Below are 27,501 nucleotides of genomic sequence, written 5' to 3' on the forward strand. Positions count from 1 at the left end.
CTCTTAAATAACATTTCACATTTTTCTTAATTTGGGGGAGCATTTTAATAGAGGGATAGCATGAGTTGGCTTAAAACCATCTGGTGCACCTATGCTATTCACTAAGGCAAATGTACAACCCCCCCAAAAAAACAAACAAACAAAAAAAAAAGAGATGTTTTGAGTTAAAATTCCACAGCTACCATTATTATGTTTCGATAAGATAATTATTACTTCCAACAACTAATAATGGAATCCATTTTCACTAAAATAATCTAGATATAAAATTTAAATTTATTACATGAATTTTCACTTCCAATTTAATTTTAAAATATCATTTAAAAATCAAGACAACTTTGAGTACAGCTTGTTGTTTCCAATGTTGACCACTGTGTGGCAGCATTGTGTAAGATTTCAAGATTCACCGCCTGGACTAATTCAATCTTTATGGGATGAAGCAAATGCATCTCATCAAATTTACCAGCACATTGTGACATGATGAGCAATGATAAATCCCACTGTAATTCTTTTCTCCATGGAGTCCCTTGAGTACCAGGAGAGAAGTAACAAGGCATTACTGTGCTCTTGTAAGCATTTAAGTTGTCACTGAAACGAAACAAAAGGACAAATAGTGCTGTCCTATCCTTATTGCTACTACTCTATGTAATATTTCCATTATCTGCTATAAATTTAATTTAAAAATCACTGGATTTTGTGTTTCATGTGGTAATGGCTGATAAATGTTTTATTTGTGCTTGAACAAAATCCATGTTTCGATAAAATATGAATAAATTAGCAGTTTAATACAATAATTGATTAAAACAATTTATCTGAATTAGATTGTTCTGACAAGGGTTAGTGACAAATAGTCATGTATTTTCAATATCCATTTATAAAATTACTATTTTGTTTTCTAATTTAACAGACACTTATAAAACTAAAATGAATTTTAATTATGTTATGTTATAACCCTTCTTTTTCTAAAAAGAACTTGAGGTTATCTATGTATATGTATATATGTAATATAAACACTTTTTTATTCATATATGTGTTACTTCAATACTTAATTCACTATGGCAAATGCTGGGCCAAAATTATTTTTAATTGCTGGATAACTTTATATTATTGCATTTTGTGTGTGGTAGTGAGTGTGGGAATACACGTGCTAAGGCACACCTGTGGAGGGCACCAGAGAGCATTCAGGAGAGTCTCACCCTCCACGTTAAGGCAGGGTCTTTTGTTTTCTCAGATGCTCTGCCTACGACAGGCTAGCTGGCTACCTGTATCCATTTACCATCTCACTCTAGAAAAACCGGGCTGACAGAAGTCTGCCCCATGTTTGTCTTCTTATAGGGTTTTAGGGAACAAACTAGCCCCATCAGGCTTGTGTGGCTACTGCTTTTACTCACTGACACGCACCCTGGCCCACAGTTGCCTAATTTTGACAACTACTTTGGATCATTTTCCTTCACTTGTTTGGCAGTATACTCATTGTCACTGTCACTATCGGTATTAAGCACACCTGGTTCATGAACTCTCTGAATCCTCCTCACTTCTTTCCTACAATATTGAGGGTTCAGTCTGTTGCTCTTTTGATATAATTATTGTCTATGAAACACAAACATGAGACTCAGCCCACATGTGGGGTTTATTGATAGAGGGGAGAGAAAGGGGGGTTAGCTGGTAGCCAACTGAAAGCAGGAGAGAAGGGGGAGAGAGCAAAGGGGAGAGAGAGAGAGAGAGAGAGAGAGAGAGAGAGAGAGAGAGAGAGAGAGAGAGAGAGAGAAAAGCTTGGTGCGCTTGCTTTAAAAGGGAAACTTGTGCATGCATAACTGGGTCCCCTGTGCAGCCAGGTAAAGCATCAGCCAGGTAAATTGTGACATAGTAGAGAAGACAAGGCCAAGAGCATCCTGCCCATCATCAGGGGCGGGGTCAGCAGAGCGCTGGGTTCCAACACAGTCCAGCAGAAAGTCACTACAGGTTTGATAAAAATTCAGAGATACCATCTGAGTTCTTCAGTGAACATTTTTACCCCTCAACACTACCCCGTTTTACACCTGCTCTCTACCCACCTTTCCACCCTATAAAATGCTACTTTATTAGGTTTCTAGAACCAATATTTATGAGGACAATAGAATGCTTCTGAAGTACTTGATAAGGAATAGAGTGACCCTCATTGACTATCTTTTGATAAACTTTATGACAGAGCCATTGTTTGTCACTTAAACATCTGTAAATTGATTTTTCTCCTTTCTGTTAACAGATCTCAATATCAGAATTTAAAGCAGTGATCAGGTTACTGGATACCAAGTTTCAGATGAAATAGTCTAGATGCTTAATTTCTGAGGGCAATGGAAAGGTACCACTACACTACATTAATGAGATACTGTTTAGTCAGTTTTGAATTAAATGATTTCCCGGTATTTGACATGTGTTCTAACAGCAATATTCAATGAAGTTGATGCTATTATGAATGTCTCAACTTCAAAGGTAGGAAAACTGATGATTAGACAGATGAGACAAACCCAAAGACATAAGTCCAAAGAGCTGGTGTCTTGCTGCTGCCATTGTAAATGTCATCTGTTCTGGTTGTGGCGTAATATTAATGTCTATATCTACTTAAATAATTCTCTGCATGTTGGAAATATAGGAAGTCAGTATTCTTCAACTCATATTTTATTCTAAAATCTTGTTTAATGACTCATTTACATTAATATTGTCCACATTAATTTTTCCTTCAGACACTGGTCAGCCTTTGCAGTGTATGGCAAGTCAAGCCTACACAGCATCAGGTTTAAATATAAAGTCAGTGGGAATCCAAGAACATCTCCTTCAGGTTTTCAGGGATTGAGTTTTTATCTGTGTCTTTGCAGGTGTGAGGAGGTACATTGGCTGTCATTGTGCTTGCAGGGGTGAGGCCATGCATTGACTGTGTGCTTGCAAGGGTGAGGATGTGCACTGGCTGATGGTATATTTGCAGGTGTGAGGCATGCATTGACTGTGTGTTTGCAGGTGTGAGAATGTTCATTGGCTCTCAGTGTTTGAAGGTGTTAGTGTGTGTGTTGGCTGTCTGTGTGCTTGCAAGGGTGAGGATGTTCATTGGCTGTCAGTGTGTTTAATGGAGTGAAAAATGTGTGTTGGCTGTGATCATCACACCATACCATTAGAAAACAGATTTCTTTCTCTAAGGCAGTTTTCTCTTGCTTTGAAAAAGAAACTATGAATTATGTGAAACAAGGCATTAAAAAGCATTTGGATTTGAGAAACAACTTTTTATTCTAGAAACCAAGCACAGTATTGATCCTGAGAAAGTACTGCTAGGCAATAAAGAAAGCAGAAAGAGAAGAATTAAACTGAAGCAAAAATGAAGCAAAAGTTTAGCTATTTTTATTGTTTTAAATGTCACTGGCTTGAGGTTGTCCAGAGCTATGGACAAGCAGCATGGAGTCAATAAAGAGGATTTGAAAATCACCCTGAAAGGTTAGAGTTAAGTTATAGCAAAGGGAACCAGAGTATGTCAGCACAGTTCAGGAACAGACTTGGGGATTTGATCCTTGTCACATCTTAGCATAATGCACCTTAATGTCATACTCCACTGGGTATCATCTCACATATCTCCTGATGTGTGCTGTGGTTGTTGTTGTTTTGCTGGCATCAGACAATTAGAGAAAATGTGCTTTATACCTGAGCTAGCTTCTTTAAAATACTGAAATAATCAAGTGGAAACTGCACCAGCCAAAGTTCCTGACTGGCAAGAGCAAGTCACAATAGGCCAGTCCTTAAACACTTGTAGATGATTGTGCTAATGAAGGAAATTAAGCACATAAAGCAACAAGCCTTGCCCTTTTGTGTATGTTGGAAGAGTACATGTGTGTGGAAGGGACTGTCTATAGTATAGTTACATGTACTCATGTATGTGTACACATGTGGAATCCAAAGTACAACTTTGGATGTCTTTCCTCAGGCACCATAAACTCTTTTGAGACAGTGTCTCTTCACCAGCATGGTGCCTGTAGGTGAGACTAGCTGGGAAAAAAGCTCCAGTGATGGGTTCAGGGATATGCCACCATGTTTGTTATTTTTACTTCGTGGATCCTGAGAATTGAACATACAAACACACACACACACACACACACACACACACACACACACTTTAAAAACTGTGTTTAGCAGAATTTCCCCAACAAAATATAACTAAGAACAATAATATACAATAAAGGTAGTTAGGTTGCTCTTAAGAAAATGGTGTGTGTGTGTGTGTGTGTGTGTGTGTGTGTGTGTGTGTGTGTGTGTGTAGGTTACTGAATGGCAAAGAACCCTACTTATAGAACTTCCTCCATTCCTTCCTATATAGATAGATACTGATACCTCTGAGGCCAATGGGAAGAAATGGAAATGAAATGAATTAAGTCCAAGTTGTCCTTCAACTCTAAAACAAAGCATAGGGTTTGAAGCTTTGATATATTTTTTCTTAATAAAAAGAATATTTAGCAGGAAGCTCAAACAAAATTCTCATTGTGTGTTTCCTTTAAAAGTGGACCAATTGGTCAAAACTGAATTCTCCAGTTACCCCTCTAGTTTGTGTCAACATTTCCAGGCAATTCCAGAATGATTTTTAAGTAATTATAGCTTTCTTTACATATGTCAGTTTTTTAATGCTAATGGCATGCCTTACTGAGACTTCTCAGAGCAATTCTGAACAATGGAGACCTGCCTATCCACACGGGACCACCCGTAATTTCCACCTGCTTGGTCTCTGATCCCACCTCCAGTCCTCTGCTGGAGTCCTGGGCCGCTCCCAAAGATCTGCCTATCTCTGCGGGTCCACTTTGAGTTCCCACCAGCAAGATCCTTGACCCACAAAGCAGGGCCTCTGCTAAAAAAAAAAAAAAAAAAAAAAAAAAAAAAGAGGCCTCAGCTGGAGTTTTTTGATATTCAAAAATTTAGACCCAAGCGATTAAATTGACACATTATTGAAATCAATATCAAATTTAAATATTGACTGTGAGAGAATTAGTGTTAGTTGGATGTGGGAAAATATAGCTTGTGTTGATTAAAGAGAATGGCCCTCTTTTGAGAGTCAAGGAGCTGTCATTAAAAAGTTGCTAGGATGTTAAGTGCGGACATGAAGATGCCAGTATTCTCAGTGCTCTGCACTGGACAGAATGATGCTAGATAGAAAGACACCAGGCAACTCAACGGTGAAACAACACAGTTACAGTGAGAAGTTCATTACAGGAGTGAAATCAGTAGCTGTGGAATGTAACTGTTCTATTGTGATACTTCATGTGTTTAAATTTGAAAAGGAAAGTAACTTAGCATAATATCTGTGAAGTTCCATTTCTACATATGAAAGAAGGAAGCTAGACTCGATTATCAGATATAAAAATATTGCCTTGGAGTTGATTAAAAGTTGTATCTTTCTCACAGAGTTCCAAATCAGAGTGTATCTAGCTATGCTTGCAAAGCATTTCAGCAAACCTCAGCTCCTGCTGCACTCCTGCTGTTCGAGGAGCCATGGAGTGCTATTGGCATGTGAGGCTGCCTGTGATGTGCCTGTTGGTGTTAGAGGAGCTATGAAGTTCTGCTAGCATGCATGGGTGCCTATGATGTGCCTTCTAGAGCTGTTTTCTAGCAAGCCATGAGCAAAGAAAAGTCTTGCTTCATGTATAGCACATGTGTTAGGCATAAGGCATATTTAATACTTTCCATTTGTGTTTACCAACAGTATGATTTAAATGACATGCTTTTTTTCACCCTTGTCAATTTCAAATGCACAAAGGATGCTTTGTGTTAATCATGTTTTTTGTTTTGTTTTATTTAGTTTTGTTTGCGTGTTCTTTGAGTCAATTTGTTCATACAGATTAGTAATACTTTAATTTTTCTTTACTAATTACAATAATTAATTTGCTGTTTGAGTATGGTGGAGGAGGAGGCAAAGACTGGGCATTTATATGTTGAAAGTCTTTTGACCTAAACTTGGGAGACTTCTAAGTGGTCAACCACTTATACACGCTGGAATCCCCCCGAGCTCTGCTATCACAGTTTCCAGGATGTGATTCAACTCTCCTCATCTGAAGGGAAGAATCTGTGACTCAGCCAAGTTGTGGCTTTTAGTGAAAATAAGTGAACATTCGCATCTAATTTGTGGCTAGAATGTGCTGAGACTCGTGGTCTTCACTTGCTTTGTAAGCGTTCTATCAACCACCAAGTGCCCCAGCCTCTCCTGAGGGTGGAAAGTGTTAGCTGCCTGTGTAAAAATGTCTGAAAATATTTCACACATGCACAATATACTAGGAAGGATATGGACTTTCCCCTCTGCATTCCTTCTGTGGGGTTTCAGCAACATGCCTCCATCACATGTAGAGCAGGGAGTCTGCATGTTGACACTCTCATAATTCTTACATGAGCCTGTCAGTTGTAGTTTGTATTTTTTAGGTTGTAATATTTAAGACAGAGCTGATTCTTAATTGGCTTCAATTTAAGCTTCTACTAGGCATGAGGGTGTGTGTGTAAATGTGATCAAAATGTGAACAGGTTGTTGGTAGCTTTGACTTCACCTCCTCAGTAATGTAAAGACTACAAAGCCAAATGTTTGAAGTTGAGTGCATCAGAGAACACAAAACACCTGTAGCAGAGCAGAACACACACACACACACACACACACACACACACACACACACACACACACACACACTTTATTATTACCAGGAATAGTCTTGAATGAGACCTAAATCCTTGTGTCAATTAGAATTTGATGACAAGTTTCATTACAACAGAATCACAATCTATTTTGATAGTTCTGTAAGTTTTTTTTTTAAACATTTTTATAAGACGAACTGTGGAGCATTTTGAATTTGGTCAGTTCACTCAGCTTTGCAAAAGTAAATTCACAGTTCTCAGTCATGAAACATTTATGTACTCACATTGACAGCACTAAGATTCTTAGACACTGGCATTTTTCGTTAAAAGTGCCAATTAACACCATATGAACTGGAAAGGTTATATTTAGGAATATATTTGTAAATACATATATGCATGTGATAACAATTAGTGATTTGAAAAAAAGGCCATTCATTTGAAGGAGAGTGGGGAGGGGTTCATAGGAAGGTATTGAGGGAGGAAAGGAAGAGGGAAATTTTATAATTATATTATAATTTCAAAAATAAAAAATGAAAAGCTACTAATCAACTAAGTCCAACCTTCTTTTTGGTGTTGCTCATTGACAGAATGTCAAAGACACCAGATATCAAAGGGGTGAAGTTCAGTTTCTTTAGTTTCCAGTTGGAAAGTTGAGGCTGGAGCGGAAGCTGAACAATGACATGCACTTGGTAGGTCCATCGCAGTTGCTTCCAGTAGGATAAACAATATACCTCCATATCCTAAATGCTGTGTGGTTAGTGGAAATGCACTGACTCAACAGTTGCTGGTTTTGCCCATAGCTTGATGCCAACGGGGAACTGCTCATCCGAAATGCCCAACTGAAACATGCAGGAAGATACACGTGCACAGCACAGACCATTGTGGACAATTCTTCAGCTTCAGCTGACCTTGTGGTACGAGGTAAGAATTAGTTGCCAACAATACAAGTGAAAATAAACCCCAACGTGTTTGACCTTTGTAATTCGAATAGTCTTCTGGTAACCCTGGATATCCAAATCTTCATGTGTTTATAGTAAGGATCCATGGTGCAGATGTGTTTCTGGCTTTCTCCCTCCAGCTCCGGATGGCTTACGCCAGACAAGTAGTAAATGCCCTGATTCTGTTTGTGTCACTGACCATGTGTCTTCCAGTAAGTTATACCACAAGCCTCTTACTGACCGTGTTTAAAACTAAATACTCAAGCTCCTTGTTTCCTTCTAATGCTTTTCAGTGTGTGGTATAGTACAATTACCTTTTTACTGCAAATGAGAAAAAAAAATTGATAGGCCTTACTTACCTTAACCACAATGTGATATGTTTGTTGTGATTGCCTTAGAATTAAAACGTGGATTGGTGTTTGGTGTATTACCATGCTGCTGTGCATTGCTGGTTTTCCACTACTGCTTTTGTTGGCATGGGTGATGTAATTGAGAACATGATGGACTATGTGTGCATGGCAAATTTAGTCCCTTTGCCCCTCTGATGTGGAAGAGGATGACTTGGAAGGAGAGATAGGTGTGGTCTGCTATTCACTGGTTCACTGCTTGTACAAGGAAGGCATTCCTCTTAGCTCAATTCCAAAGATCTCTCTCTCTCTCTCTCTCTCTCTCTCTCTCTCTCTCTCTCTGTGTGTGTGTGTGTGTGTGTGTGTGTGTATGTGTGTGTGTGCATGTGTGTAAACCCCAGAGGAGTACTTGAGATGTTCTTTTCTAGGAACTATGTACCTTGTGTTTCTGAGAGTATCTCTCACTGACTTGGGGCTCTCCAGTTAAGCTAGGTGACTGATTGGTAAGGGAGCCCCAGGGATCCACCTGTCATCTCTGGGATTATAATTGTGTTCTACCACTTCCAGATGTTTATATCATTCTGGGAATTCAATTCAGTCTTTGTGCTTCTGTAGCAAGTATTTTACAGGGTGGGTATCTCTGTAAGCCAAGAATGTGGACATTTGTAAACCTGCATTACCTTGAAGAAAATGATGCAGAGTAGAAAATGTCACTGCCACACAGACTGTGTGCACTGGTGTGTGTGTATGCATGTGTGCACACTTGTGATTATAACGAGAGTGAGTGTATGCATGAAGCTTCATGAATGAAGTATTATCAGGAACTAAGGCACTCCTTTTATTATTATTTCAAATTAAGTTTAGAAGGGGCTCAATTAATTAAATCTAAATGCCTTCATATGGGTCTATTTTTCATTATCAAAGCACAATACCTGAACTGAGATCATGTATAAAGAAAGGAGGTTCATATACATCATAGTTTATGAGGCTGGAAACCTGACACTGTCACTGCCTCAGCTCTCATGAGCAGTTAAAGACAAACATAGCATGGAAAGACACATATGGCATGGAAAGATACACATCACATGTCATTTGTATGCGTGTGTTGCTCATAGCATGAGACCAATATCAAAACAAGCCCAAAAAGCACCCTCCATGGCCTATTACCTCACAATGTGCCCTATTTTGTAAAGGGTCCACCACTGGGAAAACAAAACCAAACTTCCCACACATACATTCTCCGGGAACCATACAAACTATATCTCAAACCTTAGCAGCCTCTAGACAAATACTGCAAGGGATCGTAACTCTGGATCTAGTGCAAGGAGCATTCTGCTTAAAAGAAACTGCTCTGCTGCATATTGGTTAGGCCTGAGGAATAAAGAAAGAACAAGGCAGCATTGAGGACTGTAAACAACTCATCAAAATGGTACCAGTATTTATAACAGCTGAGGGCATCATCTGTTATAACAAGCTGCAGCACTTGAATGTATTTAAACACCAATTCAGCATAAAAGTCTTAAAGAGGAGAACAGAAACTATCGTATAGAACCTGACCCACCAGTCCTGCTCAAGCTGGAAACTGGGGCTTGCACTCTGCGTTTCCACTCTTCCAAACCTGTCATTTCTGTTAGGTCTGTCTGTCCACATTGATGCTGGATAGCAATTATCTCTACAGGAGGCTTTGTACTTCAAGTGGTATGGTTCCAGAAGTTCATTTCACAAAATTCAAGATGTGGATAAACTCTGGCAAAAAGAAAAGATGACCCTTTCTAAGATGAGAGTCTTCCACTCAGCTCTCTGATGAGCCAAACACACTGATAAATAAAATGTGAAATTATGTAAAACACACACACCAAATATATAAGGAAGCCTGTGTTGATAAGAAAGTGAAGACAAATAAATGAAAAACAATAAGACTCAAGCCAAGAGTTCAGAGTACAGTGAGTAAAGTACAACTTAAAATAGTCATGCTGAAATTAGGAAATTATTCAGAGTCAAAATGGTTCTGAATGACATACTTTAAAAATTCAGTAGTTCAGACAGAAAGGAAACCCCTTTAAGTGATGTAGAAACACAGTCATTGAAAATGGAAATTCAACATCTCAGTGATAGACAAGGGGTGGGTCATAAAGCTGGAGGCTATACTTGATAAAAATCATACTTCAGCACAGATAATCAAAAATAAAATACTAAAAAGAAGTAAAGGCATTGCGTACATAAATGAGCCCGTGTCATGTACCTCTAGGCTTAGCCACTTGAGGACCTGAGGCAGGAAGATTACTTGAGCTGAGAATTATGACAGCAGCCTTTCAAATACTGCTAGACCCAAACTCAAAAATATTTTGGAAAAGACACTGAAGATATAGTGGTAAATTCTTGCTTTTCAATTGAATTAACAAGAAATAAATAAAATAGGAAAGAAACATTTTAAGATAAGATGTGGACAAGTTTGGGAAGATCAAGGACAAGCAGAATCCCTCCCGATCAAAAATCACAAAAGAAAAGTGAAAATAAACTTCAAAAAAACCAAAATAAATGCAGTGTTATACAAGTAATACCAGTGAAAATATTCAAAAGAATTGTCTTTACAAAGATATCACAGTACATGGACAGTAGATCGTTTGGTAACAATAATAACAAGATAACTGTGATGCTAGCCCACAAGATGGTCCCCAGTGACTCTTGTTCCCTGGCTCAGCAACCTGAATGTAACCTCTGTCATGTTTGTTTACTCTGTGGGTCAGCAGAAGTAATGTTTCAGGATCAGTGGGAAATAACATTGCTGCTCTTGTTCAGGGGCCGGCATGTCTCCCTTTGGGGGTTAAAAGCTGCCATATCAGAAGCAGATGCCAGTGGCCCCTTGGAGAAGACCACAAGAGGAAGAAATGTGCTTCCCCCAAGCCCCAAACTGATTTACCAGTGACTGGAGTGAGCCATCTAGGGCATATGACAATTGCTGGCATCATGATTGTAGCTTTCAACTACCACGAGAAACTGGTCAAGGACCATTCAGCCCAGACATTGAAGAATTCATGCACCCATCTTTTTGTTGTTGTTTTGAGAAAAGTATTTACATAAATCAGAAACAATACAGAGTCTATGAAAGAAGGGATTTGAGAATCAACTGTAAAGCAGAGGTGTGGGTTGTATCCTTTACAGTGTGGGTTCTGGAACTCTGGCTAAGGAGCAGTGATGAAATGAGTGCATACAGAGAAGAGCTGGGTCTGGTAGTCCAGGCTCTCTATAGAAAAGCTACACCCAGGAAGTTCATTGTGTTGATTATATACAATCAAACAGGGAGGTGGAATTATTGCATATAGCTGGGGAGGGGCTCGCTAGTCTTAGTAGGAGCAGTCTCTGTACCGGAGCAGTCTTCAGACATTAAACATCTGGGAAGGGAAAACCACAGTGGATATTGCTGCACATACTGATGTTTATGCTCAGGGCCCAGAAAGGCTTGGCCATCCTTCTGAATCTCACCTGGGAAGGCTTTGCCATTCCCTTTGGGGCTAAGGCATTCTTCCTCGGCATGGCTGTACTGAGTCAACAATGTACATTCACCAAGAACTTCACTTATACTCTGAGTGACACCCCTATCCACAGGTGTGTGTGACATCATCACAAAGTATTAGAAAAGGTGTATATTTAGATCTTTACAGTGAGAATTTTTTGCAGTAATTTAAAAGTAACTCTTGTGCTTTTGATATTTTATACTTCTCACAAAAATCTACCCTAAGAATACCGCTAAATTTTGTGTCTTCCTGATACTTGAAAAAGAAGGAAGAACTTAGCTTCCCGGTGCAGTAACAAAAACCAATACTTGGAAGCAATAGAATCTGTTCTCATTCTTGATGTCACACATTTCAGTCTATGATCAGTTGGGTCCCTTGTGTGACTGGTTGCAAAGCAGAGTATCACCTCACCTCAGGGACAATGAGGGGAGGCAACCTGCACATCTCATGCCAAGCAGGAACAAAGAGACACTGGGCTGAGGTCCTCATACCCCTCAAAGCCTGCCCCTAATAGTCACTCTTCCCTGCACTAAGCTCTGCCTCCCAAGAGCCCCACTCACCACCTCCAGTAGCATCAGAGCTTGGTGACTAAGCCCTGAGAAACTAAACTACACATCCATGAGCATTTCTGGTTGCTTCTTCAAGTGAGTAAGTGGGGTTTGTGATCCATCCCTGTGATGACTATCTTTAAAGCACTGTGGAGTTAGTGAATCCAACCATACTTGCCATCAGTCACTTACTTGTTAACAGTTACTTTTTTCCTTACTGCTACAAAAGGAAAGCAGCATTGAAAGGGATGGGTATTTTGGCTCATGATTCCAGAGTATATTCTGTCTTGGTGGGAAAGTCAATTCCACCAAGCATGGAAGGCATAGTGGCAGGACCAGGAGTGGCTGGTCAGGTGGCATCCACAACCAGGAAGGAGAGGGAGGGTAGCCTGTGCTCTGCTTATTTTCTCCTTTTTATGTATCCCAGAGCCTCCGCCCGTGGGACAATGTGACCTTCAGTTAAGGTGGAACTTCCCACCTCAATGGCCTAATCTAAATAAATCTCCTCTGGGGAGTAAAAGTTCTGCATCCCAGGTGACTCTAGGTCTTGTCAACTTGACAAAACTAAATCATCAAATCACTTATTGCTAAAAAGTTAAGTCACCAACTTTTGGGTTATTTAGCATTCCAAATGGAAAAATCAGGGCTCTTGTATGTTAGTCAAGGCAATGGGGTGCAAAAGTCTCTCAAATTTTGTAGAATTCTTTGAGTTAGCTCAAAAATTAAATTTCTGTATTTGGCATAAATGTGCAATTGTCAAGAGCCCTTGTATCTGATTTATCATGACTAAGTAATCAAGTATGGATTTATACTAAAAATATTATTAAAGTGTGGCAGGCTGAAATTATTTCAAAGGAACTTCAAATCAGTCATTTTAATTATCAGGAAGTTAGGGAGAACAGTCACAAAAGTTTCATATAACATTCATGTCAAATGAAGAGTGCAGGTATAAATGCAAGTTCATAAGACATACACACGACATACACACACATACAACACGCAAACCATGCACATACCATACACACATACATACATGATGGGGATAATTCTGTACATATGTTTCTCTTATTGGTTAATTAATAAAACACAATTTGGCTAGTGGCCAGGCAGGAAGAATAGGCAGGGCTACTAGAGGAGGAAAATTCTGGGAAGTGTAGGCAGGGAGTAGTCCACATGTGAGCCCAGGAAGAGAGGACTTGCATCAGGCATTCTCTAGTAAGATAAGACTATGTAGAAATACATAGATTAGTAGTTATGGGTTAATAATTAAGACAGTGCTAGCCAATAAGAAAGCCAAGTCACTGGCCAACAGTATTATAACTAATATAGAATTGATGTGCTCATTTGGGGGCAAGGCGGTTACAGAACCAGACAGGAAACCCCATAACACACACACACACACACACACACACACACACACACACACCACACACACATCCCACACACACACATGTACATGTATACACACCACACACACACACCACAAACACACATATCTCACACACATGCACACAAATACACATACATACCACACACCACAACACCATACAACACACACATACACCACATACACCTTACACATCACACAACACCACACACACTTAACACACACATTTCACATACACAGCACACATGCAAACACACACACACACACAGCATGGACAGAAATCTTGGCAAGAGATAAACATGTAAAGGCAAGAAGATCAGTGTCCTGATAGATGAAACTAAAGAGGTAGATTTGTTTCAAATACTTGGGAGAGAAATACACATTCACCTCAGATCCTTGGCTGACAGCCCCAGCTTTCCACTTGCTTTGGCCAAGGAGATCTTGCCACAGAGACAGACCAGAGGTGCTGTCTCATCAGCATTGCAGGACTAAGACAGCAAAATGGCCTTGCTGCCCACACTGGCTGCAAGGGGAACCAACTAGGCGCCATTCAGAAGCATTTTGACTCAACTCCACACTAAACCACAACTCCACCGGCTATTAATAGTGAAGCTGGCTCAGAAACTAAGCATTTCCCTTTCTCCTGAGAATCAACTAATTCAGGTCAAGAGCACTCTATTGAAAACGGCTCTCCACAGCGGTTCCTACCAAAGCTCAACTCTGGAAATGAGTATGGGTCTGGGCAGAATAAGCATAGGATGCAGAAAATGACTGGCTATTTAAAATTAGAACCTAGAGTTCTATTTAATAGATTCTGAAAAACACAAGAAATATAACTTGTCCAAGTACTTCTGTGATTTAAAATGCATTAATGTTGCAAAATTATATTTCTTAGTGTAGGTTGAATGAAAATGGCTTTGAGAAACTGATCAGATTTTTGATGAACTGGAATTTTTCATTGTTCTGTAGTTAATGTGCATGCGCAATTCCCCTCCCCCAGATACCTCTCTGGCCCTGTCCCTGGTGAAAATAAGTAGATTCCCCCATTGCTTCCTAATTACACAAAGACAGGGGGGACCCTTGGACAAGGTGATTACCTGTTTACCAGTGTGGGAAACTACAGTGGCACATTTAGCGCTTTAGATCTTCTAACTTTGTTAACTGTTACTGGGATTAATTGTATCACACTCTGAGGGCAAGAAGGAAGGTGTCAAGGTTTGACAAGTGAGGCTAAAATTTCTTTTGGTGTCTACAAATGCAGTCTTCTCACAGCTGGTATCCTCTACTTTCTCTCAGAGTGATTTTAGAATCCCAGCAGTGTGAAGTCCACTTTAGTGTTGGGATTTCCCCATCAGATGAGAACAGGAAGGCATAGTTCTTAGACCTTTCCTTTAGAGCTTTTCCATTATGAGGATTTACTGTACTTCTTATTCTCATGGGGTAATTGCAGATTCCAGCATAAACCCCAAGTCACTCTTTCCCAAGACATAACTCACTTCACTTGCTAATTGGCCAGTCCTTTCTGTCGGCTATCGTCACACTGTGGTAACAGCCTGAAGCCATATGAGGATGTCTGTGGACAGTTCTCAGGTCACTCCTGGGGCACCATCCCAGTGTTCCAAAGGGCATTGGAATTCACATGAGAGTAACCATATTGTAGGGAAAACTTGAAATCTACCTAGTTTTTAGAAAATTCACCTAGTTTTAATATGTGAAATTTTTTAAAAGTATTCCTTCTGAGAGCATAGTGGAAATGTTAGAAGAAATGCACCAGACACACACTTCTTGAAGGATGAGTGTGGGGAAGGGAGGGGATGGGAGAACACCAGATGCCCTTTAAAAATTGGGAAGAAGAACGATGCTTGGGTATTCTATCAAATTATAGTTTGACAGCAAAAGTACAGCAATGAATAATGTGCTGTGTGTATTTTTTCAAAAGTTAGAAGAAAGATTTCAACTGTTCCCTTCCTAAGGAAATATTAAAAGAATGGTAAAGGAAATGGTGTGAAGATACATATATGCTCCTTTCTTGGAAGCATCATATAATATATGCATATGGTAGCCCATAAATACATAGGTTTTTTTTTTATAGATTTGGTATAGTAAAAATAAAGTGTACACATCTCCTGAATTCCCAATACTATTAGTAAGAAATTGTTTGTGACAAACCAGAGAATGGAAGTCCTCTGTGAATATGGAAGAGTTTGGTTTCTATGGACCTAAAGAACAAACCTCTAAACAGCAATTCCCAGCATTCCTAGTGACTCTCAAGGAGAAAGCTTTACATCTACTTTTCAAGAATTTCTCTGTGTTCGAAGGCTGTTGTTGATGGGAATAGTTACGTTCCTCTGGAGCCTTGAGTTTAAACATCCTACAAGAACATAAAGGCACCTCAATATGGAGGATACATCCTATGTGACTGGCTCCAGCCCTCTCCCTACACTCCCCACATCAAAACACAGAAAAGCAACTCTGCAATAATACAAACTTCCAAAGCCTTACTTGTAGCTATATAACTACATTAACCATACATGTCCAGTTGTTTAAAAGCATGCCAATCAGTGATGGGAAGGCTCTGATGCTCAGCATCAGACAAAGAGGTATTAGATATTCATTCCTTCCCTTGAGAACAAGAGGCTTCAGGCTGTCCAGTCAGTGAGTATCAGGTGCCAAAATTACAAAAGGGAATACAAATACCAATTTTTATCAATACTTTTTCTTAGAAGTTAAGTTCAAATTTTTTCTTTCATTCTTGCTTTTTCTTTCTTTCTTTTTTTTATTTTATTTTCTTTTTTTTTTGAATTATAATTCTTTAGCACATATCTGTTAGTAAGTATACCTGAGTTGGACAGAATGAAATTTAGGCTTCAGGAGTTCCAGCTTGCTTTTCTCATTTTTATTTGGTTTTGTTATCTTTCTTTCTTTTGGGTTGTGGGTGAAGTTCTGGCTTTTGCCAAGGGGTTGTAGTTACAATTCTTGTGCTTGCCAACTTCAGTTAGCACTGAAGAGAAATGGAGGGTCACTGGACCAATGCCCACTGTGTCAGTTTCTCTCCTTTAGGCAAGCATCCTTGGTAAGTAGGTAGCTCTTTGGCCATGATTTCAACTGTCGAAGACACATGGTAAGCCCCAAAGCAGGTGGTTTCCTGCCCAGAATTGGACATCTAGACATTCCCTTCAGCGTTAATCTTTCCTCTTGCAGGTAAAAAGAGAAAAGATGGAGAGAAAAACATGGTGGACCCCTTTCTCCCCGTCTGTGCCAGCCTGCCTCCAACCTGGTGATCTGGACACTCACCTGTTGTGTGAAAGCCCCCACCTCAAACTTAAAAACGTGCCAAACTAGATTTGACTAATTAACCCAACCTTGTAGCTCTTGCCATGCCTTTCTCCATTATAGTTTGTAGAGGATGTTTGAGACTTTCTAACGCACTTTGAAGTGAGAGGATTTAAAATCCTGGATTAGCTTCACTAACACCTGAAAACAATGCCTTAGCATGCTAACCCAGGGCATCGTAGTATACTATCCCAGTGAAAGTCCCATTTCCTATTCTGTTTTTCTTTGAGATTATCTATCTCAGAAGTTAGCATATTACCATAAAACATTATGAAGAACTGGGGACATAAAAACATGAACTGTTTGATTGATTGGAGCAGGTACTGGTGTTGCTGACCAATTCACCAGTCATTTTAATGGAGTTCGAGCTGGGTGGGACCACACCATCAGTGACTTTCTTATCTAATACTCTATTTCATACTTTGGAAGAACAGTTGAAAAAGCAGCTGTAAGCCATTGGACAGGGATAATGACCTTCAAGAGTCTTGGAGCAAAGTCTGGGTTTGAGAAATGAACTTGGACAGTGAATAGAGTAAGATTCATAGGAGGGTGACTAAGTCATCAACAGCATGCTTTCAAGTTAAACTATGCTAATTCCTACCATTTCCTTCTTGGCCACTTCCTTCAGGAGGAAGGTTGGGGTTGTATTATAATTGAGCTGAAGTAGAGATCGAAACTGATTGTGCAATTCTTCAAGGGATGGCTTACATTCTTTTGTTCTCTTATTTGGAGAGAAACATTAAAATTCTTAATTTTTCCCAAGAAGTCATTTTGCCCTTTTTAGACATTTTTATATTTAGCAATGAGATATTATTTGGTCCTTTCATTTTAGTAATTAGTGACCCTCAGAAATGTCATCTGTGGTTGGAAAACCTCAGGAACCATTTGAGGGATATGTAAATAATTACACACAGATGGTTACTCTGCAAATAATTTTCAAAGGACAAGGGTCTCTGGATTCCTTATATTCATCCTTTATGTCTTGTAGTTGTGGTTGGCATAAAGAACTGCCTACATTAATTTCTGCTTTAGTAAATATTTGAAACTATTTTGAGGGTTTTCTTTGTGTGTGTCTCTATAAACGTCACCATGGAAACACATGTGAGTCACTATGGAAATTTTCTTATATAATCTGTATTTGAGGTGATACCTCCAAGACCAGACAAGAAAGTAAAGAATGAAAATTCAGAAAGAAATCACTTGATAGGAAAGCATGAATGCTTGTGTTTAAACAAGAAAGGTTTCTTAGCTTCATTAACTTCCTCCCAATCTCATTTCTTAGTGTGGTAGAAGTTCCTTTCATTTTTAATCAGTGTCAAAGTATTGCGGTTAAATAAGGATCAGGATAAAAAAAAACAGGCCGAATAGATGTTTATTCAGGGATAAATAACTTAACAACCTGGACAGATGAACACCAGGAAATTCCTCGGATGCTCTCCTGTCTGAGTCCTGCCATCCCAGGACCTCCTTCCACAGGTCGCATCCGCCCATGGCTCCACCCCCAAATGGGCGTGGTCAGTGCCACAGAATGACTATCTCCATCAGAGGATGTTTGTTATTTATTTCTGTTTCACACTGCTCAAACTTGAACTGTAGCATACCACACCAATATGATTTTGTACCATTACAAATGAGCCATTACCCTAACACATTTCCTGGTTCTAGCAGGCCTGTTGCAATGAATGGTCTTTAATTGACTTATTTGGTAATAGAGGAACAATTGGCCAGCTAAAACTTGTATATTTTTCCTCTGTTGACAAGTTTTAGTTTGAGATTTCATACTTTTTGTTTTCTTAGCCTCTTCAAATTTCATCTGATTAAATCACATTGGTAGAAATTAACAATGAATACAGAATATGTGTTGGGATGCCTTGCTTTTATTTTATTGCAAACTGACTATTTATCAAAAGAGAGAGAATGACCACTTTGGAATCAGCAACATTTATTTAAGAAATAAGTGATACGAAACATACTTTTTGGAAATGTTTAGTGGGTAGTGTTAGAAAGCAGTTCACATTGCAGACACATGATCTGAGCTTTCAAATTGACATCCCAGGATTTAGCCACATTGTGCTAGGAAGGTTTGTAACCTGTCGTGACAATACTCTTTCTCTCATTGCCTAAGTGGTTCTGGCAATTGTCTTTACAGACAAGAATATGTAGATACTGGCTGCAAGGAGCACTGAGCATTGAGACCTCTCTTTGTCTACCAGTAGTCAACGATTTAGTAGGAAAAAGAATCAAGACCAAATTAATGAGAGAAACAAATGAGACTCTCTGCCACACGAGAGATACTGGACATTTCTATATTCCTTCATTGGCTAGCAGAACTAAAACAGGCTTCAGTGGCCACTTGTGGACTCCCCAATGCCTAGACATAACCCTTGGAAGGAGGCTGGTAGCTAGCTGTGCATCATCTTACAAGGATAAAGGGCAATGGCTCAGAGCATCCTCTATCAGCATCTCCAGGGACACTAAAGCAGGAGAGAAAGAACATGTGGATGAGGAACTGAAAGTGTAGAGGCAGTGGTACAACAGGACAGGTGGTCCATGCCTCCATCTGAGCACTGCGGGAAGATACCCCTAGGCAAGCAGGGGGCTTAACCTAGCAACATCTGGCTGTAACAAGAAACAGAGATCAGCCTGTCTGTAGAGATGTGACATGAACTCAAAACTCTGCAATGCAGAAAGCCCAGGAAAGGTTGTGAGGCAATTGAAGTATGTAAAGAATGAAAAGCAGAAGCTGCTTTTACCAACTTTATTCTCTTCTCCATCTTTCTCTCCCTTTCCTTCCCTCTCTCCCTCCCTCCCTTCCTTCTGTCCTTTGCTTCTTTTTCTACTGTTTCTATTTCCACAAGTATTTAGTGGTGGCAAGAAACTTGTCTTTGCTAGAGCTAGTCACAAAAATATATCTGTTCATCACCTACTGTAAGCATTTTATTAAATATAATATTTTCATTAATTAAGAATTTCATACATGCATACAAAGTACTTTGATCATATTTATCCCCACTCTTCCCCCAACTCATCCCAGATACCCTAACCCCTCCTCCCAGCTTCAGGCCTTCATTTTAATTAGTGAAGCCTATATGCTCATGGGTGTGGAACCACCCACTGGAGTATGAACAGTCTACCAGTGACTACACCTTTGAAAAAAACTATTTCACTCCCTCCCGCAACAATTACCTTTCAGTATCAGCTGAGTGGAACCATGAGCCTCTCTCAGCCCAAAGTTGGGATGAGACTGGTTTGATCATGTTCTGATTTTGTGCAGGGAACCAAGGCTGTTGTAAGTTCATGAGTGCATCCTATCAATCTTTTAACCTTGTCATCTCTGACCTCTGGCTCTTACAATATTTGCACCTCTCTTCTGGGATTGTCTATGAACCTTAGGGAAGGCCACCTTATATCTTTAAAAATTAAAAGAAAGAAACAAATTGAGGAATAAAATAATTCAAATTTCAAGGCCCTTTATATTTTGTGATGGTGGAACTTTGAGATGAAAATGTGCTGATAGAAAATTATTATCTGTGGATGGGAGAATCCTAAGAAATGTTGAATATATGACAAAATGCTGAAATAATAGCCATTTGCTTATATTCTTCCCAATGTCAGTGCATCCCATAAGGGAGAGAGGAAGGAAGAAAATGGTCCTGGAAGTTACAATTGTATGTAACCCCTGCCCCCCACACACACACATACCATTGACAAGGGACTCAAGAGAGGCCTCTGCTTGTTGAGTGTCTTCTTTTGTTCCAGGACACATGGTTTCTTTGTCTTATTTTCTACCCCAGCACTGTCATTCTGAACAAAAACAAGACAAACCCCTCTTTGGGAAGTGCCGCAGCCTGGCCCGGGGTCAGCCAGGCCATTCAGAATTCCATGCTCCACATAGCTTGACAGTCTACATTTTCCCTCACCTCCATCAAAGCTTCAGAAAGCACTTCAGTTTCTAGAATCCCTGCTGCTTTAAGATCATAAATGAGCAGCTCTTGTTAAGAGTAATCACTGCTTCCAGGAGCTGTGACTCCTAGAAAATTCTTTCAGCAATAATGGCATCTGATGTTTTCTAAAGGTTTTGGAGACAAGGCCTGCCTAGAAGCAAAGTCCTTAAGGCTATTACTTTAGTCTGATGATGATCATGATCAGACAACAACAGTCTAATGATGAACTCATATTACTCCCATTTGATATATGAGGAAGTAAGAAATCAGTAGTTTAAAAACCCTGACCGTGTTATATTAGCATGTGAATTTTAAAGGCATGCTTATTTTGCATTGTCAAATTCCAACTTTTTTATGATTTTTCCCCCTCTGAGTGAATTCTCTACCTTGCAGACAAATATAAGAAATAACGAGGTGAGAGGCTAGAGCGGTGGCACAGCCATTTAAACCTAAGGCTCATAATAGGTTATGAAGCAGAAAAGTCTGTCTTATATTAGATGAAATATTGCAAAGTAATAATACCACATAAGGGAGTTTTGGGTGCTGACCACTCCTTTCATCTGCTCCCTTAGTTCCACTTCCTGGTAATACAGCATCTCAAGGTTAGTATGTCAAGGGTTCATTATGGATGCTATAAGGACATCAACTGTGATCAATTTATCCATATGGTCAGCAATGGAGCCTCACAAGCCAAGCGCGCATCAGAGATCAACATCACAAAAACAACCATGTATTTGCTCAATACTGTTGTTTTTCAGTCACTGAGCAACTCAGCAAAATTATGATGCACACAGTGTTCCTAACAAATTATTAATGTATGCAAGCAACACCATCTGATCTTTGTGCAATATGGCTCACCAGAAACTCCAAGAATTTCAGAGAAAAACAGCAGGGAAAAGATGTGTACATGAGCAGGTAGAAGTTAACCTGAGAGTTTCTTCTTTAATTTCTTGTAACGTTGCTATAAACTAATGCTCAGCAGAGTTTGGATGCATCATAGAAGCTTATCTTCTTCTTTTTTTTTGTTAATGGCTTCTCTCCTCTTTCTTCCTGCTTTTCTATTTTAATTCTCTGAAATGTTATTATCAGTTCTTGATTTTCCTCTAAGCCTCATTAACAAGCTGTCCTGTGTGTGTCTGGTTTGTTCACATAAAAACCAAAATAAATAAATAAATAAATAAATAAATAAGTAAATAAATAAATAAATAAATAAATAAATACTGTGGGGTATTCTCTTTGAATAGCAAATGTGATATACATTATGTACATGTCTGTATTTTATTGTTGAACACTGAATATATGCACATGCATAGATAATGAATTTTAAATCTTGTTTGTCTTTATTGTGTTCATATGTATTCTTCTAAGGAATAAAATTTATTGCCAGCAACAGGGTGTGTCCTGTGTTTATTGACACACACACAATTTCTTCCTTGAGATAGGCAAATGTGTGAGATGTTGCCTATCCTCTGTAAAAACAAATCACATATGCAGGAAAAGCCACCAAGGCTGCATACTTACTTGATAGAACATAAGTAAGGTATTAGCTGCAGGATAAAGACAGACATGCGCTTTAGTACAACTAACCATGAAAAAAAAAAAGTTCTGCTTAACCAAATAGTTGATTGCTGTATTTGATAGGATACAGTTAAAGATGCCTTGGTGGTACAGAGAGGGTTAAGTGAGGGCATTTTCTGACTATCTGCAATAGATGTCTCTTAACCAAAATGATTTTAACAGCAAGTAATGGCTGCTAGTTTATTACTTAAAATACCTCCTGCTGACTTTGATTTTGAAAAGAAAAAAATTATGACCTGACATAGAAGAACCTTGAATACAATTTCCTGTCATTTACCAGCGTTTACTCCCCTCATTACTTTACTGGTCCATTTTAATCTTTTAAATCACAGAGTTATAGAAACCTCTAAGTTATATCCATTTCAGCATGCTGTTATGGGTTTGGAGAATAAATTAGTAGCATAGTTTCTGCAGAATGATGCTTCCATAGAAACCGATTTTAACACTGTTTCATGTTCAGAAACCATGGGATTTTGTGTTCTGAGACTTGTCAACATTTAATGTGATGTTTTCAGAGCAGGAATCTCTTTGTGGAGCATTATCTTCAATATTTCACTTAAGTAGAGGAATCTTCCTTAATGTAATTTATTTTCATTGTTATAACTAATAGAAAATTTAATAGCCGAAGCAAAATATAAGGTGATTCTCAGAAATCCAAGTAAAATAGATTGAATGTATTATTTATTCCACCTTGGGAAACAGACTGAAACACTGGATCGAATATTCTTGTTTTCAAACTGAATATGTGATTCATGCATCCAACAAACATTCATTAAAGCTCAACACTCTCTAATTTGTATTGGCTGTGCTGAAGCTAAGTGCACTTTTTTGTGTCAAATAATTTCACTTGTATCATGAATAAAGTGCTGTTTTTTATTTTGTATATTTTAAAAGCAATAGGTATTGGGGGCACGAGTGTGTGTATGGACATCAAGGACAACTCCATGTGTCTAGGGGTCAGAGGACTACTTTTGGGGGTCAGTTCTCTTTTTCTGCCATGTGAATCCTGGAGATAAACTCTGGTCATAAGGCTTGCTTGCAGATGCCTTTACCTGCAGTGGTGGCCTGCTGCTGTTTTTAATCGTAACATTTATTGCCTTCCTTATAAAGACACACAAAATAATTAAGTGCAAACACAGGATATACTATCACTACTTCCTGTCTACATCTGAAGAAAAGCAACACCCAACACAAATTGCCTTATTTAGAATAACTGCTAGAAAGCCCTTTGTGTATTCTCATGAGTGTTTAATTCACTAACTAAGACTTACTGATTTATCACCCACATTTTCATCCCAGGACCGCCAGGCCCTCCAGGTGGCTTGAGAATAGAAGATATAAGAGCTACCTCTGTGGCACTGACCTGGAGCCGTGGTTCAGACAATCACAGTCCTATCTCTAAATACACTATCCAGACCAAGACCATCCTCTCCGATGACTGGAAAGATGCAAAGACAGGTAAGATTATGTGTCTAATTAGTCTGTTCATGTTTCCACATGATTTCTTTTTTGTTCCCTTCTAATTTTAATTCTTCCTCCCTCCAATTCTTCCTAATGGCCCTTTCAATAATCCCTCCCATGATCCCCACCCCCCAAGATGGATGGTCTCTTTTTCTTTCATTACTATTGTTACATGTTACATACATATAAAATACATACATATAAAAGCATAAATATATGAATACAAGCCACCAAGTTTCTTCAGTCTTGCTTGTATGTATATGACTTCAGGGCTGAGCATTTTTATTGGATAACCAATTAGGAGACACTTCCTGGTTGAGGCTAATTCTTCCATTCTCAGCAAACATTAGTCACTTGTACTTCTTTGCCTAGGAGTGGGACCCATGATGCTGTCCTCTTCCACATCAACCTGTCTGTTAGTACTATCATTGTTAAGGTCATGTTTAGGCAGCTATGCTGTTGAGGTAACATGGGTGATGTTCCCTAGTCATTTCTAGGAGACACAGTCTCATCTGGTCCTCTGGTTATTTCAATCTCTCTGTTCCTTCTTCCTCGTTATTCCCTGAACCTTGGGCTAGGCTCCCTATGATCAATAGTTCTCTGAATTATGACCAGTTGTGCTTTTCTGAAGAGTTTCCATTTGCTGAAAAGAGAAGATTTTATGTTTCATGGTGAGAGCAAAATTATCTGTGGATCTAAAAACATAAGGTCATCTTTTAGAATGCAGTTAGCATTATTTTTATTTGTCTAAAGGTATATATATATATATATATATATATATATATAATTTTATAGATTTTAATACATTTCTTAATCATTCAGAAGCCAGATTTCACATAGTTTTTTCTCTGTGTGTATGTGGTATGTGTTAGTATGTACAGATGTATATGCAGATACATACATGTGGGGACCAAAGTCATCAACAATGTCATTCCTCTGGAGCATCCAGTTGTTTGTTGTAATACACTTTCACTGGTACCCAAGTCTGCTAATTAGTCTAGGGTGACTAATTATCTACTTCCATGTATCTGTCTGTCTCCATCTCCCTACATCTGGAATTCTAAGTATATGCTAGCACACCTGACTTTGTATGTAGATGCTGGAGATCAAATTCAGGTCCTTGTGTCACATTGTAGGCATTTTACCAACTTAGCTATCTTCATGTCTTGATGCTATTTTCTTGATATCTACTTCTTATTCACTCCTGGAGAGGGTTATGTTCACCTCTGAGCCACGATTTCCTATTCAAGTCTGCCTTCTCATGGTAGAAGCTTCAAAGCTGTATGATTACCTTTCTACCTTTTTCATACTTGTTTTCAAGGCATAGGTCCAAGTCCATATTTGGAATCCATTTTGTTTTGTTTTTGGAATCCAACTTTTACCACCAAGAAACTCCAGTTGACCTTTTGTGACCTATCAACAGATTCTCTACTGCTTCCTGGCTTCCCACGTGTTTTAACAGTTTTCATACTACTTCCTCATACGTGCCTGAAGCCAGCCTTTCAGCTGTAGTCTCCACTGAATAGCTGAAGGCTCTTCCCATTCAAATCTAACATAACTTGTTCATGCCTGTTCCTTGTTCAGCTGTTCAATAGAGCCCGGGTGAAGCTGTGGCCATCACAAGAGCAGTTTATCACTGCTAAGATGGCCTTTAGGAAGGTGTTCAATGTCTCCAGTCTTCAGATTTTTCAGTAGGGCTGAGAATTTGTTCCATGGGAGTAGCATGGTGGATCTGATTGCCTCTTTGAGTTTTCTTTAATACATTTTTGTTCAAGGATCCAAGACTCATTCTACATGACCAATGTAACATAATTTCACAAATTATGTAGCATAAAACATAAAACAATACAAATTTACTCTCACGATTTCAGATGTCAGGCATATGATTAAGCTCCAAAGGACCACATATCCCCTAACTTTCAAGCTTCTAATATTTTGTGGTATGTGTGTATGTTTGTGTGTGTCCATTTGTGTGTATGTATGTGTATTTCCATATATGTGTATAGGGGTGTGCATGTGCACATGTGTACATGGGTGTATGGAAACCAGAGGCCAATCTTGAATGGTGTCCCTTACATGAAGTCTACCTTGCTTTTTGTATCTGGGTCCTTTGCCGACCTGTGGTTTGTCAACTAGTTTAGCAATCTCCAGTAATCCTCCAATCTCTGCCTCCCCAGTGCTACATTTATAAGCATGCTATAATTTTTTTTAGTTTTAATTTTTATGTATGACTGTGTTGCCAAATGTATGTAAGTATGTAGCATATGTGTCTGCTACCATGGAGGTGAGAAAGAGGACAACATATCCTGTGGAACTAGAGTTACAAATGGTTGTGAACTACCATATTGGGTGCTGTAAACCAAACCCAGGTCTTCCACAAGAGCAACGACTGCTCATAACTTTGAGTTTCATGCCCATTATGTTTATCTGGGCTCTAGAGGTTGAATTCAGGTCATGGATATCCCAAGCATTTTGTGAGCTGAGCTATCTCCCCAGATCTCCTCTTCCAATTTCTTATAGAACAAGAAACATCTCCCATGATCCTTGCCTATGACTGCATCACTTCATTATCTACATCCATGGTCACATGGATCTGTGTGAAGTCACATCTCTGTGAAGTCACTCTTCTATGTCTTTCACAAAGACACTTGTCATTGTACTTAGGAGTTACACACATTTAATGGTCTTATATAAAAAAATCTCTACCTTAATTTGAGCATCTTCTTAAAATTCTCTTCTAAGACCCCTCTGTCCCTCTGTTCATATTAGGTAACACACAGGTTGTGAATTTAGCCATGGACTAATTCTTGGCTATTTTATCATTTAATATGAATAAGCCTTCCTTCCATGGGCAGCTCAAAGTTGAAGAAAAGAGTAACATAGGAAAGAGGAGCCATCTCAATCAGAAATGTCAGCCTGTTGTTCCCCCTTTCCTTGATGAAGCACTTTTATTATTCCAGATTATTCCAGACCTTTACTTGTCCTCTATCCATTAGCTAGAGTGGAAGTCCTTCTATATGTGAACTTGAGCACATAGGTAGATATGACATGAGAGAAAAACCATGTAGAATAAAACAGAGAGAAGGGGAAGGCAAACTTTTTGTTAGACAGTCAAAACTACATGTTCAATATTTCAAACAAAGCTGTGGCAATATGATAGGACTGTTGACAAAACTAGTATTCAGAAGAAAAAGATTTTGGCAGGGCAAAGCCTGAGCTAGCCCTGAAAGATAGTCCAAAGGTGAAAACTGGATACTGAGCACCCCCTCCTCAAATGCCATGTATTTATGATCTGCATGAACAGATGGCAGTTCCCCAAATATTAACACAATGAGTCATAGACAAGCCTGAAATAACAAATTCTCCAACTAGTATGCATGTATTTACATGCATTTATTTGTGTGTAGGTTAATTATTAAAAACACTTGGTTGAGTGTTTTTATCCTACTGCAAGCTAAGATCATATCTTAATGATGATTTATAATCTCCCTTGAGTAGCCTGAATGCTGAGAACTTATAGCACATGTAAGCTTAGATGGAAATGGCGTAAGTCTGCAACACTTACAAGCAATATTATTCATAGTGTCATTTTTAATTTGAGCAGAATATCATTTGCTGCCTATGGAACACATTAGTGAAAGTTCTCCCAATTTCAGCCTTAGAAAATCATCCTAGCTTTTGCATTAAGAGAATGATTCTTTTCTACTCAAGGGGTAGCCCAGGGATTAGCAGCAAGACTTGAACAGGGAGGTTGGCAGAGGTTCAGGGTTGCAGCCCCCACCTCAGGGTCTCTAGACAAGCAAATTGCACACGTGTCACTTTTTCTAGT

The 27,501-nt window shown here is 39.0% G+C and overlaps 1 protein-coding gene across 2 annotated transcripts in view; it reads left to right on the plus strand.

Moving 5' to 3' along the window:
• Cntn1 (contactin 1) overlaps positions 1 to 27,501 on the plus strand; it is a 258,096-nt gene that overhangs the window by 179,474 nt on the left and 51,121 nt on the right. For both annotated transcript variants that reach the window (XM_051189700.1, XM_051189701.1), the window contains exons 15-16: positions 7,422 to 7,542; positions 23,511 to 23,669. In XM_051189700.1, the coding sequence (XP_051045657.1) occupies positions 7,422 to 7,542; positions 23,511 to 23,669 (280 nt within the window). The remainder of the gene's footprint in view (positions 1 to 7,421; positions 7,543 to 23,510; positions 23,670 to 27,501) is intronic.

This window comes from Phodopus roborovskii, unplaced genomic scaffold (assembly GCF_943737965.1).
Source record: "Phodopus roborovskii unplaced genomic scaffold, PHOROB, whole genome shotgun sequence".
Taxonomy (NCBI): Eukaryota; Metazoa; Chordata; class Mammalia; order Rodentia; family Cricetidae; genus Phodopus; species Phodopus roborovskii.